Source organism: Bombus vosnesenskii, unplaced genomic scaffold (assembly GCF_011952255.1).
Source record: "Bombus vosnesenskii isolate JDL3184/JDL3185 unplaced genomic scaffold, Bvos_JDL3184-5_v1.1 scf7180000013361, whole genome shotgun sequence".
In the NCBI taxonomy this organism is placed as follows: Eukaryota; Metazoa; Arthropoda; class Insecta; order Hymenoptera; family Apidae; genus Bombus; species Bombus vosnesenskii.
In genome coordinates this window covers 310,925-331,843 of record NW_022882994.1, presented here as the reverse complement: position 1 = coordinate 331,843, position 20,919 = coordinate 310,925, and the positions used below count along the sequence as shown (strand labels likewise).

The 20,919-nt window shown below is 39.5% G+C and overlaps 1 protein-coding gene across 4 annotated transcripts in view; it reads right to left on the bottom strand.

The window, feature by feature from the left end:
- Positions 1-3,821: 3,821 nt before the first annotated feature.
- LOC117237173 (protein grainyhead) overlaps positions 3,822-20,919 on the bottom strand; it is a 161,760-nt gene continuing 144,662 nt past the window's right edge. For 2 of the 4 annotated variants that reach the window (XM_033500891.1, XM_033500894.1), the window contains exons 7-15: positions 19,814-20,073; positions 17,879-18,047; positions 13,702-13,813; positions 13,227-13,321; positions 12,894-13,064; positions 12,587-12,772; positions 10,812-11,264; positions 9,004-9,068; positions 3,822-7,896 (exon numbers count right to left, since the gene is read on the bottom strand). In XM_033500891.1, coding sequence (XP_033356782.1) covers positions 7,611-7,896; positions 9,004-9,068; positions 10,812-11,264; positions 12,587-12,772; positions 12,894-13,064; positions 13,227-13,321; positions 13,702-13,813; positions 17,879-18,047; positions 19,814-20,073 — 1,797 coding nt within the window. In that variant the 3' untranslated portion in view covers positions 3,822-7,610. The remainder of the gene's footprint in view (positions 7,897-9,003; positions 9,069-10,811; positions 11,265-12,586; positions 12,773-12,893; positions 13,065-13,226; positions 13,322-13,701; positions 13,814-17,878; positions 18,048-19,813; positions 20,074-20,919) is intronic. The other 2 variants (XM_033500892.1, XM_033500893.1) reach the window with 2 other exon arrangements.

The following is a 20,919-nucleotide window of genomic DNA, read 5'->3' as shown; positions in this document are numbered from 1 at the left end:
TTAAGTAACAGATGTACGAAGTTTAGTTTATTGATATTATTAAAATATTGAATTTAAATGGATAGCAAGAATATCTGTTTAATCTGAAAATGAAATAGAAATTTTGGTGATATGTTGGCCAAAAGGCCTAAAATTTAATTTAATATTATACTTTCAGGATCAAACGTTTACTTAGTGAAGTCGAAAAAAGTTTATCGAGTAAGCTCAGAGATCCTGAACTATCATGCTGTTTTATATTTGAAATTAGCATATTTCAGTTTGATGGTTTAATTTAATGGATGTAACCGAAGAGTATTTAGAATAAAAGAAACAAGTTCGTGCTAACGATGGAGTAATCTACGCGCTGAATCCGTATTGGTGCTTTAATGCAAGCAGCTTGTTAAATCTTTTCAATTTCTCAATTATGAGTCTTTAACGCTGTCTGTTCTATGCCTCCTAAAGAACTCAATTACGAAAAAGTCACGTGACACTAATGAATCAAGGTATAACTAGTTTTAGAATTGAATCACATTTACACAAATTTAAGACTCTAATGGGCAAAGAGTGTCAGAAGTGACAATTCAACATCCATTACAAACTATAGAGAAGGTAATGATAAACAGAATTACAGAAATGTATTTTACAGTTTACCAAGTAATTATGTATCAATGTTTCTTATCTTTTAATGTTTAGCTTGAATGATTCTTTTCACGAAAATGCAGTACGAGGGCGGCGATTCAGAAGAAAGGAGCGAGAGGAGACAGTGCCAGTCCTTGAGATGGATATAAACTTTACATTCTGCGGTTCATTGAACTTTCTTTTAAGAGGCAAATCGTATTTACACAAATTTAAGACTTTAATGGGGAAATAATGTTGGAAATGAGAATTCAACATTCGTTACAAATTGTAGAGAAGGTAACGATAAACGAAATTATAAAAATATATTTCACAGTTTATTGAGAAATATTTTTGTATTATTGTCTCTTATTCCTTTTTTTTATGTTTAGCTCGGACACGCGTGAATGATCCTTTTCACGAAAATGCAGTACGCGGGCGGCGATTCAGAAAAAAAGAGCGAAAGAAGACAGTGCCAGTCCTTGAGATGGATATAAACTTCACATTCCGTGGTTCATTGAACTCTCCCTTAAAAGGGTGAGAGGAAAAAACAAGGCGAAGTTTTACTTTTTCTCCTCTGAACCTCTCGCTCTTTCTTCCAAGTCAGGCTATTAATAATTTGCGTCACCGAGTTGTTCACCGTACCTGATTTGCGATTCAGCTTTGATTTTTAGTTATTCATAATACGAGCGAAACCTATTTAATCGTGCCATAACCTTTGGGAATATCTTTAAAAGATACATATGACATTCTTTTAAAATGACGTAGTTTTGAAACGAGTTTAAAATTTTTCATTTCGATCCTGTGGACTCTTTTTGAAATAGACTTTTTCAGTTAGTCTCCTCCCCTTTCTACTCTTTGATAAGTCTCCTTAAGTGGATAATATTCTTTTCTACCTAAATCCATTAACAATTTTGCTAATGAATTGGAAGGAGGAATGTTTGATAATCGACAGAAAGACTGTACGTTATATGACTGTATATATCAAACCAGACTGTTTTCAAAGTATTTGAGAGCCATTTGTCACCGAGGGGATTAGAAGATTTCGGACCGCTGATCCTCTGTTTCGCAGAAAAACACTTTAGTTTCATTGTCTATCGACTGTTCGAATTTTAATAGCATTATAACGATGTTATCGAATCACGCTTAATTGCGAACCGATGTAGCTGGGAGAAAAAAGGAAAGGAGGGACGAACTTGTAACTTGGTCCACAATTACATGGTATTCGTTTCGACGCAACGTTACATCGTCCCCCCTCCCCTCCCACCTTCCCCCCTGAATTATAGTATTATTCGAAGAATCTCGTAGTAAGCGTTCATTTTCCGTTCAAAATCTAATTTGTATATTTAGAAGACTCAACAATTTCTGCCAGATTAATTTAATCAAGTACCGGTATTGAGACATAGCGTCATCCTTATCGAAATTGCTTCGATATTCGTAAAGGAAGTCGATTGAGATTCGACGACCAGCGTACGAGCAGTAACGATCAATCGACAAACAAATTTGTAAGATGCATTCGACACTTATCGGTGCATACATAAAATTTGGTTCAAGATTTTGCATTGACGCCACCATTGGATCACGATGGTTCTTCTCCTGGAACGTGGAAACCGGTTGCGACAGAGCTGCTTTTTATTGTATAGCCATAAAGTATTAAGATACGGCATAAAGCCATTCTTTTTCCTGATTCTCAACCGGGCCTTGGGAGAATCAAGAAAGCTGGTTTGGTAAAACTGTTTGCAAACAAATCGTGTGGCATTCTCAGCGTGTAATTAATGGAAGAGCTAAGAGTGTTCCTTTATGAATACTGTTATTAACCCTTAAAGGCTATCGTAGATGAGATTTCACCTGGCGAGAATTTTATTTTAGTATTATCGTCCTTATTACTGTTGCAAACAATAATTTTTCTAGTCTTTATCTAGTACCAAGTAATAATAAAACGTTCGACTCTACTTGTTTGACTTTGATAATTTTTTTATTTAAGAACGATGAGCTGCGGCAAACTTTCACTCGTTATGGCCCTTAAGGGTTAATGGTTTATGTACTACATCATTATATGTAACTTTTATCAATTACAGGATATTGTTATATGAAGTAGGAGGAGAAGAAAATATTCTTTTAGTATGAAGCACGTATGTAATTTTAATAATTATATGTAATTAAGATGGTTTAAAGGCGCAATACAAATGTATGAAGCGCAGATAATTTACTACAGGGCCAGTGCCCCACTACAAGGTCGTATTCCTTGACGATCGTCACAGTGTCTACACATAGATGCTATATTCTCACGACTGGTGACGAGAACGCATGTATTCGAGTTTCAGTAGAAGGTATCAAATTTATGGATCGTATTTCCAACCTATGTAAATTTTATAAATTATACGTGACTGTTAAATGTTTGACTTATTACTGTCTAAAGCGGCAACGACTAGAACGTAAGATTTTATCGGATAAAATCATGTTGATCACGGTATACACGTAAACTCTTTTTAAGATAATGTGACGATTAACAAAAATTGTCATACATTAACGGAATTCCATTTTTGTAAGTGAATGATGTAAAAATAACTTTGAGCCACCTGAAATTCCGACATTAAAAGCCCGCAAATTACTTCGAAGCATTATCTGACACTTTCTGCTATTCCAAATTTATGGTTTTCGCTTTGTTCTTTATATCTTTTCATAGTAATCCTCTTTTTCTTTATACGATCTGTGTTGTTCGAGATGGAGCAAGAGATCACAAAGGCAGGAGGAAAACATTCTGCAAATTAACAAGAATTATGTTCAAATATTATAAAATTATATCTTTTATTTCCAAAATCGAGACGTTGCACTTATTCACAAATTTGTTTATTTAATAACCGAATTATTTAACAAACATTTAAACAATCTTGAACTCGTAGGAATTGAATCGATCTTCAGATAAACCTTAACAATCTGGGATTGATCCTCGAATGCTCTTAGACGACCTTTAAAATCCTTGAGATGATTTTCAAAAGGATTGAAGAAGCTCGATGATGATCCTGAGTGACTTCGAGGAGATCTTCTTGAGTTGATTTTGATTGGCTTTGCGGTGGCCTTCAACTGATTTTGATACAGTATTCTAGCAACTATCAATTTTAAAGAATCTTCAAAAAACCTTAAGGTAGCCCTGTACGATCTTGAGAAGATATTTTTTAAAAGTCCCCGTCTTGGTCTTCCACGCAAGGGACAATAAAAACGCACAATTTATAAAACGTACTAATATAATATTTATTGTTTGCAATAAACAGCGTAATATAATATCACCTCTGGCACAATCTCACGATGGCAAGACAACGCGAAAACGGCTATTATATTTCGATATTCTCGCATCATTATCTGTTCCGCAACTTGTCTGGCTTCACGACCCTTAACAAAACAGTATACTGCGCGCGCTCAGTTCGAAATCGGCTGGTTTTTAACATTCCTCCTCTTACACGGGTACATTTCTAACAAATAAGGCGAAGCTTGTGAATTCGTTTCGCATCGTCGTTTACGTCATTTAAGTACGATATCGAGACGGCTGGGAAACGATCACGGGAAGACCACATATTCGCTTCTATACTACCGTGCAATGTTCCTAACGTTAACACGGAGAGAAAAAGAGATTTAAAAACTTATAGATTTCACAACCAATTTTCTACACTAACTTTAACATTTCTTCACTGGTTTTGATAGCGATCGAGGTCTTCTCGTGACTGTAATACGGTTGCCTTTCATGATATATCATTAATTAATAATATTAATAAACGTAAGGGATTATAAGGGATGATACGATAGCAATAAAAATCTTTCATCGACGAAACCGTTCGTACGCACACACGACGAATCTCTCGCGAGATCCATCTGTAAATGACGAAAGTTATTATATTTGGGCGATCGAAGGTTCAGGGTGGGTAAAGTTTATGGTGTTTGATGTGGGTGTAGGGGATAGGCTGGGGGGAAGATATCAATTACGAATAAAAAAATGTCATGGAGCAACACTAACAATCTTCGTTGATCGTAAAACACGATTCGTTTCCTCTCTCCTCACTCTTCTTCAGGCATACTGATCAATCTTCCCATTCATTCTCATCTTCACTTTCGCTCTCGTATTATTTTTCTCTCCTCTGTATTTCGACCCCCTCTGTCAGCTTTACTTTCATTCTCGCACCATGAATACACGCATCCCTTGTATAAAAATAATAATAATAATAATTATAATCATAATAATATACGCATTATGTAACTCTAGTCAATAGAATCAAATAATATTAATAATATCAAACTATATGCTGCCTTGCAATAGATGTAACAAAATATAGTACTCATATAATAATATGCATTTTACAAGCGTATTTTGATCCTTGCTTTGATATCGTCGTGATATTATGTATAGGGTGTGTATATGATTTAAGTATCTCTTCCTTCTCCCTTCGTTTTTGTGTCGTTTCACGCAAGAACAAAAATGGTGACAACAGTGGTGTGTGTCGCGATCACGATGTTCTCTAGTTCAACCTACATGTGAACTAATTATCGATAACTTTTATAGCAGATGAACGGTGTATATGCTGGTGTGTAGATGTGTGCGTGTATGTGTACATGTATACGAGTGTGGTTTTACAATAAAAACCACGCGATGTACGTGACGACGAAACCTGTGTTCGCTTTTATCAGTGGCACGTTAATGTTGTTTTACCTTAATACAAAAAAGGAGAAAAAAAGAAGAGAACGATACATAACCAGGCTATTGACAATACTCACATCTTGCCGCTTGTTTTGGATCTACGACAACGACGTTGCACTGATTAGAGTCACTGATTATGTTCATTGTGTACATTCTGTATCCTGCCATAATCAAGATAAACTTGGGTTTCACGGGGCTTACACGTTATAAATAGCTGGACCCTTTGAGAACGATTTCTATAAACAGTCTTGAATCGTAAGAATTAAAACTAATATTCATATATATTCATGATCATAATACATACTCTTTCGAAATATTTTCTAGAATTCCTTCTTTTTATTTTATCAATATATTCATTTTAACTATTTCGTTATATCGAAATAGAGGCTTGTTCTCAAAGGATTGTCTAACGTTCGAGGAAGGAATGTTCTTAAGAAACTCGTTACAGATACCAATATAACGTATTCGTCTAAATTAACCTACTCTAAATATTGCAATGCTCGTTGCAATGATGTGGCAATTCCATCGGATATTTAACGTATCTACTGATCTTCTAAACGTGTATTTATCATCCTCTCTTCGTGATCGGTCTCAACGAAAAATAAAAAACGAAAAGAGAAATTACGTATTTCAGTGAGAGTAATACTTGCTCTTTGTATAATATTAAAGGATCCTGGCATACTCAGGAGGTTTCTGGAATGATAGCGAAGTACCTAAGGGATACCTTAATCGATGTATTACACGGCTCTATTCGGATTCTCGGGTTAACTCGGTATAAATAACACATGAGATACAAAAGATGGACAGTTGATGGAAGAAGGTGAGCTCCTTCGACTAACCTGGAATGCTGGAAATGCAAAAGAAGAGTCTTTAACCTTCGAATGGGATATGACACTATCGCGTCTGTTCGAGAATCCTAATCAAGAATCAGACAGGACTTACAATATCGCTGAACGTTGTATGAGCGTAAACACTATAAAGAGATTAAAATGCTCGATGGCACCCGTCTATCTTGGAATGGCGACGTTCAGAGTTATACTTCTTTAGCTCTACGTACAAGTCTTGGTATAAAATAAGCTTGCTTCGTGCACGTCGACCAGTCGAAACACCGACCATAGGTTCTGTTAAAAACGTATAAACAAGACTTTAAACTCTAAAACCGACGATACGATAAAATAGAGTGACATTTTCTCTGCATATACATTTATACGTCATACGTATCTATATATAATATATATATATATATATAAATCTATAACTTAATATTTAACGGGGATAGGGCGGGAATTTCTTAAATCAATTTTGATTGATTTACATGTAGTCATTGCGTTTCAACTACGACGGCAATGTTTCAACTTTATAAGCTAACAACCATCGGTATAAATTGTTCACAAGTGAAAACAAACAAAAAAGAAAAATATATATAAAATAACGAGTTGCCTTGCATGGCTAGAGAATATACTTTCTAGCTTCGATCTTGTGCTTCGTATCGAAGACGTTTACGCAAATACAGGCTGTTCGATCGCTACATATTTCGTGCACACGAGGTACGTTTCTTTTCATGTATTATCTCTGACCAAAAAGAGCCTTGTTATCGACATAACTATTTCTACGAAAAACTCGGAAGATACAAAAGAGAAAAAACGGTATCGTAAATAAAGCTTCGTCATCTCTTCGAGATCAAGTACAATCGATCAAACACCACTCCGTGTCCACGAAATTCTCTACATCGGCGAAACTACCTGTATATCGTTATAAAAACAGACAAGATCGTTCAAGACGTTGCACAAGACGGTCACTATCAACTAACGAACGTTCCTCTCTACTTTTGACATCTTACATTGTACGGTACGAAGAACAGTTCCGAGTATCCTTTCCGTACTTCCCAGTCCGATTTACACGTCCAAACGCTTTTGTTCTCCCTTCCTTCTCTACCTTTCTTCAACCTCTACAAACATGTATGTGTATTTTTTAAATACAAGCACTGGTGGGGTAAAGTGGCGATTATCATCCACTAGATCGAAACATCTTCTTCCTCTTCTTCGTCTTCTACCTCTTCTATCTCTTCTTCCGATTCTTAAGTCGCACTCGAACGCCATCTTCGAATGATTTCTCAAACGCAGGTCCCTGAAGAGCTTTCTCCCGTCGAACTGTCCAATTTATCCTTTCACATTCCACCGGGTCGACGATTCCTCGCGACCATCGCGGCTGCTTTTGTCCATCTCAGACTTATTTACGCGAAACGACGAGAGCCACGTACGGTAATTTCTGTTCATTTTAATTTCATTATTTCGTCCTTTTTTCTTGCGTACTTGGTGGCACGGACTGTTCACGTGTTGCCGCTCTCGTGAACGTGCGCGTGACCATGCGCGGAATTCGTGAGCGGCGAGTGAGCTATGTGCGTCGGCGACGATGGTAGCTCGATCAGGGTAACGTCGTATCCAGCTGTGGCAGGTGGATCTCCGGGATCACCAGGGTCACCTGGCGACCCAGGATTGGCTGGATTACGCTCGTTGCTCGGGTCTGGGTTTATTCTGGAGTGGGTCACCTCCAGGAGGAACAGGTCCTCGTCCACGTAATATCGGATCATGTCGTCGTCAATTTTCGCTGTAATTCTGCAACAGGAGGAAAAAAGGATGATTAGATAGTGGAAATGATAGAACAAGGTGACTCGAGGTTACCCTGCTTAAAATCGAGGGAGGATATTCGACGGTAAATAAAACGGCGAAACAAAAAAACGGTGTTGTTTGAAAGAATCAGCGAAATATGAAATTATTGGGCGATACGGCGATACAACGAGAGATTTCGATTAATTTTTGTGTTTCGTGTTGAGGGGCAGGAAACAACTCTGTCGCATTCTGTTTGGGCTTGTTTTCGTTTCGTGTGACGATTGATATTTTAAGCAGAGTACGGTTAATGGGACCTTTGGTCGCGTTCGTGGTACGACAGGCTTGGTACTTTCTACACTGAAGAAAAAGTATCTGTCGACCGCATCAACGCCATGGTTCCAAAGTCATCGAAGAGTGAACCAAAGTAAACAGCAAGCAAGACGCTATTCCGTGTAAAAAGGAAAGATCACGTAACCCAAAAAGAGAGAAAGGGGAGAATGAAATAAGAGGAGCACACGAGAAGCACAGCGACTCAAGCGAGCCAAGTGCGTGATGCGTTTGAGAGGTATACAGGCATGCATTGGTCCACTAGACAAGGCGAGGCGTCTAGAGAAGCGAGCAGACAGGCGTGCGTGAGCGGTCGTGACAGAAGAAAAATGAAGGACACGAGAGAGATTAGTGGATTAGTCTGGTGAAGTCGAGGGAGACACACGAGTACTCTGACGTTGAATCAGCGTGGCCGACGACAAGGATTTTACAGGATGAACGAATGGTATGGTGGTGAACAACGTTAGAAAAAGATAAAATAATAAATAGCGACCAAAGATCAGAGCGGTGAGAACAACCAAGAAAAGAAGCGATTATAGGAAGAAACAGAGAAATATACAGGCGAGATAGATAGATAGATAGATAGATAGAGAGACAAAAAGAGAGATAGAAAAATATTATCAAATGCGTTGTATAGGAGGTATAGAGGGTGGTGTGTCGATTCCGGAAGTTAGGGAGAGACTAGCAAACCAGGCAATCGGAGAGAGTCAGGCAATGTCACCGTTATGGCATGCACTACTGTGTGGGCGGTGCATGCAAGTAAAGATGACACTCTACTAAACTTACCCCTTTGTGTTTTTGCGATAGAGGTTATTAATACTCGAGGATGCAATTTTGTACTTTGACTCAATCTGTAAAATAGAAAAAAGTAGAACATTAGAATTTTGACAGTGTTTGCGGACCATCGGTCTGGGTACTCGTGCTCGATAACCGAGGAGGTTCTTTTTTTTAGTCTTTTTTCTTTTATTACGACGTGATACGCTTAGTGAAAACGGACAGACCGACAGATATCAGGGATAGAGTAAAGTTGACGGGCAAGATAAAGGACGAAGGAAGCGAAGACAAAATAATGAAAAAAAAAAATAAAGAGAGAAGAAATGTAAGAAACGTAGAGAAAAAATTGCGATCCTCCGTTTCCTGTACATAGATCAAGGAATTCATTGATCAATTTCAACGGGAATTATTGGCTAGCATGATCGGTTTGCCATGGAGAAAGGGAATTACTTCTGTAGAAGCAATGACAAATGTACGATTTACGGAGAGAAAGGAGGACGCGGTAAAAGATAGATTTTCTTTTCCACTTTTTTCTTCTGCCACTTCTCATCGTTATTACAACAATGCGACCTTGCGTACGTCTACAGTTGGTCAATAATGTACAATGTTAAAAAGACAAAAAAAGAAAAAAAGAAATATAAAGAACGGCACCTCTAACGTCGAAACCATCGATTTCGCGATCACAGGGGTTAATGATCCGTGCGCGTGATTCACCGCGCTCCGGTCCGTATTAATTATTGTAAGGATTTTGGAGGAGTGATGCATGCGCATTAATATTAATATCAGCGTAATGGAACGGTGCAACAGGTATTAATAAAATGGTGTAATATGCCCTTACATGCATAGCTAACATTTATACCTATATATTATATAATATATGTATATATATACATATGCATATACATATGTATATATATATATATCATATGGGTGTGTATCTTGTATATCTCGTGTTATTCTCGCGCATCACTCATTATTCATACCGGGGGTACAGGCGTCAAATCGAACATGGCTCCGTGGAAATGTGATAAATTGGCCACGTCAAGATATCGCCGGTTTACGTCGCGAACGTCGAAACGTTCCGCGTGTCGCTTTCTACCCGAGGATTTGTTACCGTGCCGGTTTCGAAACGTACTCGTCGGCATAAATAGAGACAGACGACGAATACGAGCGATATCGCCGCTCACGAACGCACCCGGGCTTAACGTGGCTCACTTATGCAACGTTCCTAGCTGTCATTTCTGCGAGTACGCGGCGTACTCGTGTGATTTTACCGCTACCATTTTCCTGCCCTTTAGGAACCGACCGAGCGTCCACCGCAGGAGCTTCGACGTTGATCGACATGGTTACGATTTGCAAGTATTTCGATCGCTATCTGTCGGCGATTGTATGTATTTTCATCCTTCAGTCATTCCACTGTATCCACGACAAGTTATTGAAAATCCTGGTCGCACAAGTGTGCCGAGAATAAAGTAGACTATAGCGACCTCGTTCGAAGCTTCATTTTCGAAGAAACTGAACCTCAATTTCCAGGAAAGAGAAACCTTCGTCGAGAGACAACTTTCATTCGACATTCTCGACGTATCTCTTTAACTCGGGATCACCTATTCGCCACGACCTTTAATACGTCTTAATGGTACGATTAATCAAATGCAAACCCCGTTTGGTTAAACTTCTCGCGTTTCATCAAGATGAATTTTTTTCATTCGTGGAATGGCTGACAACGAGCAGTGATCTACGTGTGTGTTTTAACTGATAGTGTCGGTGCTACTTGGATAATGTAATGTGTGCTCCATACAAAAATCCTTGACATTTCTTACAGCGTTCAACAGTCCTTGAACAGTCGGAGGTGTGACGTGCAGCGGCGTGTACACGTCCTCGGACTCCTGGCGGACGTACAGCATCACTCGTTCCTCGGAGTCTGCTGGACGTAGATGGGGCGGTTGCTGTTGCAGATGTAGTCTATTCCCAACCCCGGATACCACCGTTCCGGCGAGACCTGCTTGCTGCACTCCCTGCAGCACCGAGCCTTGAAGCTCCTGCACCTGCATCAGCAAGGAGTCCTTCTTGTCGTGCAGGCTAGTTAGATTGTCGGGCGGAAAGTGGTTGTGGAACTTGAGGGCTGGCAAGCTTGGTCTGCCGCAGGCAGGATAAGGGCTGCTGCCCCCTGCCTTCAATCCTCCGCCCTCGCCATTACTCAGGGACGATGTGTCTGTATCGCCACCGCCCCCGCCGCCACCTCCATAGAAGCCCGACAACTCCATCGTAGAGAACTGTCGTGGAACAAGAAACATATTGTATATTTTTTCTATCTCTTTTCGAACGAGCTACTTTCCGTGATACGAGCTACACTGAGAGACAAAAGTATGTATTCTATATCATTAAATAAATTGAATTACATGTAACTGTATATTACGAAATTTATAGTAACAAATGTATACAAAGAAATGTAAATTAAATTATTTGCTAAATTCTGAGAAGACAAGATTCACATAGTGGTAATATTTTGAATAGAGCTATTTGTATAGTACTATTAATTAATGTTCATTAATATTATAGTTAATACTCTGTGGGTTTCTGTTTATGACAAATAATTGACTACAATCTATTGGGTGTGGATAATATATTCATTTTGTAAAGAAATCTGTTTCTATATCTCTGCAATCTTTTTTCAAAATTTTTTCAACATATTTCTTTGATGTTATTTGGTACCTGCGGATTAACTTTTGTTCTTGTATACGTTTATTACTGTAAGCATCTGTGTATCATATACAGTTACAGATATTGAAATTTAATAATATAGAAAATATTTGTTTTATTTCTACATTTCAATCGTGTACAAATAATTTTATCTTTCACTATAAATTGTCACATTGTCTATATTGTATCCATCGTTTTCGTAAAGCAAGGTATGTACTTGTTTTCTTAGCCACTTTTTATAGCAGTCGAATGAACTAGTTTTATCTCCTATCGAGAGTTTATAAGTTTTTACTAATTTCAAGTTTAGAGAATTCTATATTTGCCTAAGGTGCTGAATGGTTGACTAATTTTTCGGCTCGTTCCCGGAAACTGTTACGGTTTTTGTTATGGCGATTTAAAAGTTGCGATTAGTGGAGAATTTTGGCGGTGTTGAGAGCAGAGGATTGTGGTGGATACTACGCAGACATATCTGGGGCTGCTTTTCACTGAGTAATTTGGTTAGTTTCGTTTTCGTTTTCGTTCGCGTTCAAAGCCAATTGCAAGCTATTACAATTCTTGCCAGTTTTCGAGGCCTCGGGCTCGAACAAGTAACACGTTCACGGCTTCCGTTGGCGTAGCGATCGCGAGTTAAACTGTGTGTGGGTGTCCGTGAAGGTATTAATGTTCGAGACGTCAGAGTAATGCTTTGCATTATGGTAAAACGAAAAAGTATTTGCAAACTAGATACAATATTCTCTTGATAAACTATTAATTCTTTGAAAAAGGCATGCTTGTCATGCTCGTATCAACATACATAATTTCAAATACAAAAAGAGGAGTAGATAAAAGGTAGGATAAACAGTTATTTGTAAATAGTTCCTTTAACTTCTATCCAATCAGAAGTCTCGACGAGTACCTTGTCTATGGTATGTTCCGCCGGTGGCGAGAAGAGGACGGGAGGTTTGTGAAGATCGACCATGGAGTAGAATTCGCTGCGTTCCGTGACGGAATGGTAGAGCTCGTCCAGCTTTTTCCTACCGGTGGCCGTCATCTTCCTCTTTGCTGCTCTCCTCTCCTCGTCGCGAGTCTTCCTTTCAGCTCCCTGTGCGTAAATAACACCAGGATGATTCATGAGATCATGTGGTTCTCGTAATTTTGTTCGAATCGTCGATTAAACGACGTAACGAGACTCGAAGGTGTAAGAAGAGAAAAAAACTGGGTACCTTATCGCAGAACACTTTGATCTGGCAATACCCACGATGCGAGGGTGGGGTGTACGTGTGAGCGTGGGGTGGCGGTTCCTCGTACGTGTCCACCTGGATGTGCAGAGGCAAACCTTTTACGCCTTTTTGACTGGAGAAGTCGGTGCTGAGACACTGTACCGCCACATTGATCTGCAACGTAGAGAGTACATGAAAATCATTCGGATAAAATCCAGAGACCTTTATCGTATGATTGTTGCGGTGCATGAATAAGCACAGCTCCATTTAAGTCTCCCATAGATCGTTAAATGCAAATGGAATCTCTTTAATGAATGATGAAGGACTCTCTCGTACCTTCGCCGAGGATTCGAGTGGGTTCCAATAAACGGCGATCGCATTGTGTGCAACTTCCTCTATGCAGCCCACCAGTCCCACGCTGTTCTTCGTGTCTGTAATGGTGTAGATTGTTGTCAGAGTTGCAAATCATTCTACGATGCCTCGAAAGGGCGCGTGATTTTCGTTTTCTTTTCGATTCTACGTACGTAGATACTACACGGGTATGATCAACGATAGGTATGGTTTTGTAATTTAATCTTACCAACCTCGAGGCGATCCCACTATCGAGCGGCTTGCGCAAAAAATATCAAACGACATATGTAAATTATGCAATGCAACAATGTTATTATAGCGTGAGATTTATTTTTCGTTTGATGAATGCGCGAACTGATTAGGAGGTAATTGGAATGGTCGGTACGCTGCTGGGTTATTTGTTCATGAGGTTGGTTTTAATGATGACTGAAAACTCGGTGATTCTGCACGCTTTACTTACCAGCATCGAGAATACGTTGCTTGACAGAATGTTGCCTTCCGTGCCAGAATTGCCACGCCTTAATCTCGTCTTCTGGGCTCTTCTCTTCTCGGAACATCAACATTACCACGCTCTGCGCGACAAAACATCAAGAAAACACTGTAAGTACTTTATTAAGCGAGATACTATAAGGGCAGATGAATGGCTTCCGCTGACGCGTTTACTTTTGTCTTTCTTATCTTTTTTCAGCAACGGGTTAAACAACTTTTTCGCCGTTACATTTTACTAACTCTTGCAATACCTGTTTCTTTATTGCGACTACTCTGAGGATAGAATTTAAGGTTTAGAATAAAGTAGGCATCTTTTTTCAATGACTACTTTCACATGTTTCTTTTTCTTCGTTTTAGATAAATTTAGTTTATAATTCTATCTATTATCGTGTTCCGCAATCCCATTTGACAGGCTCGAATAGTGCGAGGCGAAATCACTGATCTGTTTATAACCAACACTTGATATCTAGAGATCTAAATAGGCACGGAACTGGCGGTAATAATGATCAGGTGTGAGCGGACTCACATTAAGACAGAAGGTGGTTGTTATGGACGCTTGGCGCAGGAATAAGCATATAGAAACACCGTGCGAGCACAAAAGTGACTATAATTTGAAGCTCGGAACAAAAATACGTATTTATTCCATCTCTTCTTCACTATTTCGACATGTAAAGATACAGAACTACCCCTCTTATTTCTCAAGTGGTCTTTATATTACATTAAAAGTGAATATCGTTGTGTTACATTAAAATTAAATATAGAAAATTTATAAGTGAAAAAAAATTAAAAAATTACATGATACGATATACACATAAAGGAAATAATTCGCGAAAAAGTCAATCGAAAATTCAGAATTTTAGATTCTCGTTGGTGCTATGCAGAAGTGGACTCGAGCGCACACGTGATTACACGGATCATAAATTACACGGTAGCGTATAATTATGTAACACAGATTATAGATTCCGACATGGACAGGCTACAATGAGCGGTTGTGGCTGATTGTGGGAGATTTTTCAAATTATACGCATAATGACGAGCATGACGCGTCTCCCGGTTATCATTTGTCCACAATGATCCGTCGGGTGACGAGACAATACTCGGTCGGTAACGGAACACCGTCGCGGAATCTGCTGACGCATCGGTCGCGCGGCACGCGAAATTCGCGTGAGCGTGGCATCGTTCGCGCGACATGAGGACACGCTCGAGCGAACGACCGCGCGCATACAGGAACGTGTGTATAAATCACGGCGTACCGTATAATCCAGTAGCATAAATTGCACCATTCGACACTGCTAATTCCCAATAAACGACCGTGTATCCCAAGATAACCTTGTTCTCGACGTTTTTCCGTCGGTAACGTGTCTAGCCGAGCGGTCGTGATTCATTGGTAAAAATGTAACGAACGTGTGAGGTGCAATTACTTTGATTAATTGAGAAAGACATAGAGAGACAATTTTGCCGCCATTCTTTTGCACCATTCGCGTCAGCTATCGAGCGACTAATCGAACGACGCCATCTTTCGATTAATATGGTGGTCTTCGATCGTTTATAATGCGTCGCGTCACTGTAATTATGGGTATAACGTTTCGGTATACGAGATTGTAGCTCGAGGGCGCGAGAGAGTTTTATTGAGTGTTAAACATTGCGTGGTAAACTAAGATAGAAAGCATTTGGCGAGTTCATCGTGATTAATTCAAGAGAGAGACATGTAAGACTGTTGATACCTTTCTCGGTTGTGAGGCTATATAGAGAATTTGAACTTTGCGACTGTAGTCGTTTTTGTTGAAGAATTGATTAAAAAGTGATTGTCGTAAGCTTCAACGATCTTGAGTTTCGTAGATTCTCGAATATTCCAACGATTTATAAACATCGATATTGAGATAAAGTATGCTCGATATAGGGGTATAGAACAGGAGAAAGAGAGAAAGATTTCGAGATTTCAACGAAAAATAATAAAATAAACGTTATTGAACTACAGAGATTTAAGAGAATGTTATCATCGAATTTACAATAGAGGACATTGTGGAGTGTGCGTGACCAGTGCGGGCAAATAGAGACCTCTATCGCGTGTTTGTCCAGTTCCTTATTGTCCCGCCGTTTAAGCCACGAGATCAGATAACGTTAACCTTCGCGGACCAGTTTACAACATGTGTCCCCGGGCCGTTTTCGCGGGTTAACGTTTGTACCGTGCGCCGCGTACAGATTGCCGACAAATAATTTAGAATCAGGCAACCGTTCGACGGTGTATCTGTCGGGGGTTGGCTGATGAAAAATCAGCGCTGCTCAGCCGCCAATGATAACGCAGGCTTCACGTGAGCGTGACATCGGCTGCCGCGACAGAAGCACGCTTCACTGCGCAGACCGGTGCGCACTCGTGTTCGCTAGCGACGCCGCCGGTAGGGATTTTTCGTGATTCGGGTGAATGGGCGAAGAAATGCGCTCGTCGAGGAAATACAAGTTTATGGGCGGACTGAGGTTAGCGTAAAATTTACATCGTAAAGAAAGACGGAGAAAGTGTTCGATACGAAAGCAAGACAAGACATGTTAATAGAAACTATGTACATACATAGTTTGTAACGCATTTTGGAAGATTTTGCATTGTTCCGAATATGTATATGTCGCGAGAGATTCAAATCACTTTGAACATAGTTTAGTACTTGAAACTTTTGAACTTTTGTGTATCGGTTGGCCTTGAAGTTTTGACAGTTTCGTGGCTGTTTTATTATGATATATTGAGTTTAAAAATTGCTTTTATGAAACACTTACAACGTGACTTGTCACGTTTCTCTTCCCTTCATACAAAAAATTTAATACCGATCTTTCAAAACTTTGAAATCTGCCAAAACTCTCGAAGCTTCAAGGACTCAAAAAATCTATCAAGATTCAAGAATCAGGAGCTTTAAATATCGAATCACATTCGAAGTTGAAATTGAGTTTTAAACATAACGAATGGTATACAGTATACGAAGTGAATAGATAAAAGCAAGAACAAGAGAGACAGTGCTACAAAGAAAACGGAGTTGTACGAGACAGAGAAAGCAGAGGGCAGGCTGATCGCCACTGGACATTGACAGAGATAGGAGAGAGGAAAAACAACGGTGCAGGAGTGGATTGGAGTGTAGCAGGAGAAAAGGATAGCGACGAGGTTGTACGTAAGTGCAAATAAAGTGAAATAGTAAAGAGTAACGTAGAGGGGAAGCGAACGGATAAGAGGTGAATTTGTACTCGCGGCTCCCTGTTCGCGTGTGTAGATGTTCGTACGTAGCTGTTTGCTCGACTTACTACGATCGGCTAGACTCTCGATTAGCAATTAACGAGGAAGTCGTAACTTCTAGCGAAAGAGGTAGAGCAAGGAGGCGGGGGAGAAAAGAATCAGCAGCTTTATCAGAATGGAAATTGCTAACGGTGCGCCATGCTGCCAATTAGAGTCGCGAGAACAAACGACCTCGTCCGACTTCTTCTTTCGATTCTCGACGAGCTGCGCGAATTCTATCTCTAGTAGGAGTCGAAGCGTAATGCTATGCGCAGTCCTAATGCGATTTAAGAGCGATACCACTGCGTTTCGCGTGACGATATTATAGATCGCGTATATTGCACGCGTGTCATGTTATACTTTAGAGTCGCGGGTTTTTTGGCGCCACGTAGAACGGTGTTTTCTGTACGCCGCCATTATGGTGAACGCTAGGGGGCGATTGTTAACTTTGAAACGCTCGCAATCAAAGGCGCGTGTGTCTTTTTGTTAGTCAATGTTTGTTTTTAACAGCGTCACGTAATTTTTATTTCAATTTTTTTTTTAATTATATGTAATCTTCTTTTTACCTTCGGTAACATTACATGCACATGTAATCCATCTGCACCTAATGACATAGCTGCCTTTATACCATTATCGTTTATCGCTAAGCGAAAACATCGCGTTATCTCATAATTACAGCCTGCTTTGATTACATTTTTATTCTACCGATTAAGCTTACATCATTCTGAAGTGACCGATTAACTGATTGAAAATTAAAGTTTTTAAAGTAGATCCGGAAATAAGGAATAATTATGATCCTATTATTCAGTAAATATGATTACTCACGTAATTGATGACAGATTTATGGTAAATATCAAAGATACAAAATTTCCTTTTAAATGTTGCTTAGCATTACCTTAACTGTTTGCCCCGCCTTTAGAGTTGGCTTGTCCGGATCAGGAACGTAGTCCAACGTGATTCCATAGAATTGTCCCTTGTTGATGTATGTGATTCTGTCATCCTCGCGACGCTGCGACGTGCTAATTGGTGACTCCAGGTGATACTTGAACCCATAGGCGGAGAATCTGCGTTCAGACCGGCGTATTATTACAAATTGTTTTTGTATCGATTTGAATAATTTGACGTAGGTATATATTGACAGTTCTAATAACATATTGATTTATCAACGACCGTTTGTAAAAAATGTATCAGAATTCGATCATGGCCACAGCGCGTGTGCAAATGGTTTTACTGATTATTTTCTTAAGAAGTCTCTAATCTTCATATATTAAGATATAATTACGGTAACGTCGCTTATAATCAACGTGATGTTTTTTTTCTAATCGGTCCTAGACAAACAGAGAGATAATGAGTTTATAATTATACGACGTTGACAGTGTTATATGGTTTTAATATAATCTTAATTTTAAGAAATCGTTTCTCGAATCCGAATATTTGCGGTTTTCGTCGCAAGTATCCCGCACGAATGACGTCAGTCAGCGCGACGGAACTAACATGCATCTAATTGTTTTCGAATCTTTTATACCGATTCACGTGTAAACTAGGAAATGCCATGTTTTTCATTACGATCAGTATCTTGAAATCTTCACTTGGCATTTTTAAAAAGCAAACAAATTTCGTACTCCCTCGAATAAAGAGTTAAAGATCAAATTCAATTATAATTCCGGCTTTGATCGCCAAATTACAAAATTGAAGAGTACTGGGCATAAGTTATATCTGAATATGCTGAAGCAAAATAGCTAAATATATGTATATAAATATATACGTATATCATTGAAAAAAAATTCATGATGCAATAAGTTTAAGCGAATTATCTTCTTCATCTTTCAGGACTAAAATTTCCAAGCTATTTTCTAAAACCGATTACGCGACAAATATGTGCCCAGCTACCAGTTTCTCTCGAGACGAGGACGCGATTAACCTAGGTTAGCCACTCTAAATATAGTTGCGCGAAAAGTGAAATAAAAGGCACGATTATCCTTATCCGAGCGAAGCTTTTCCACGGTGGCGGCCTATCGCGCTTGCAACCATCGAACTTTCTGCCGCCGACCTATTATCTTTATCTTGCGCGACGACACGCGTCGCGGTTTTGTATTCGCCGCGTTTTTTCCGTTGCATTGGTCACCGGGTGGAGAACAACCGGGACAGTGCGGTGCGTGCGAGCCGATAACCGAGCCTGGCCCGGGTGAACGGCCTGCGAGCCCCTCTGCTCCTGTTCTCCACACCGACGCGCGACGCCTACTTGGTAAGCTTATTACAACTTCTGTGTAGGTTACGAACCAACGTCTTCGTCTGTTCCTAATGTCAAGAGATTCTTTCTACTTGTTTTCATTAGCGGAGGATGATAGCATTCTTTTCGAACGCGTGAAGAGTTTTAGGGTTTGGCGATGTTTCAAAATGTTGTTGGGGAAATAAATGAGACAGGGGAGATTTTGTAAATTTTCGCTGTCGGTAGACTCTTTAATGTTTTCATTGGCGGAGAATGACGATGTTTTTTTTGAACACGTCAAAGGTTTTAGGGTTTTTGGGGAAAGTTTAAGATTGTTTGTAAGATAGGGAATTAGGGAAGATTTTATAAGATTTTATTCGAGTTATCATTTGTACAGCTGCAAACTTTCTGTTCAGAAATGATCGAAGATTTTGCTACATCGTAATGCTACCTATACCAAATTCCTATTGACTAAAATTTATAGAATTCATTTATGGTAATATCTTCCAAGTCTTCTGGGATTGTAAAAAATAGTACGAGTAAAATTTTTAAAATTTGCTTGAACGTAAAAGACGTCTTAGATAATTTTTAAATAATAGAAATGCCATATGAAATACTTACATTTTTGGTATCTGGATTTTGTCCGCGTCGTTTTGTCTGCCGAAATCGTGCCAAGGTCGCGACCTCGGAGGATTCGGGTTAGGGTTCGGGTTGGTCGCCGCGGAGGAAACCAAAGCACCGCGTTGCACTTGTGCTTGTGCGTGGCTTTGCTGTAGCTGCAGTTGCAATGGTTGATGGTGTATTACCGCGCCGCTTTCGAGGACAACAGCGGTTCCAGCAGCCGTTCCACCAGGACATAATTCCGTGTAATCGAAGGAGGACTGCGTAAAAAACCCACGTTTTCCATGAGTAATTCGTTAACATATAATCAAATAAGAAGTAACAAAAGTCCCATGGTTGTGTTTAACTAGATAACAAATTTACCTAGTCTGATCATACATTTCCTATTTCCCTTATGGCCAGCATTCGATAATTGCCGGTTTCTAAATAGAAATTATACATCTCAGAAATCTGCCGTGAAACGCTGACAAGCATTCACGCTCGTTTCCTCAATTATTAACCCTTAACTGATAGGGTCAAACGCTGGTTGCATAACTAGCAGCATCCCAGTAACGACTACTCTCTGATGAACTTTAACGAACTACGCTACCACGCTTACTTCAATATTGAGTTAATTTGTCATTTTCAACTTGATTGTAGACCTCTGCTGTGTACATTAATAAATCTCTCCAAAAGTTCAACAATTTCTACAAACCTGTCGATAAGTTAATCTACAAAAATCGTCCGATGAAACCCGTCAGCACTTTGTCCAATTAACGATTATCTGTATACCGAGTTAATTTGTTACTTTCAATTTTGACCATATTCCTCCTGACCATACATCAACGACTTTCGCAAAAAATTGGACAATTTTTCTAATTACGTGACCTACAAAGCTTATTCAGAATCTGTTGGCAATTCTAACTGTTTTCACATACACATGCTTCTCACAATCAGCCGTTTGGTTTCACTGGAAGAAAAGGATCGAAGGCCAGGAGTAGAATAGGCCATTGCGGTCTCGTAAAATTGAGCAGGACTGGCCGCACGCGCTCCCACCGGTGGTTTCTTAATAAGCGGCCCAACCGAATGGTTTATTCCCTCGTACGTCTTCATGCGAGAATTCTCGA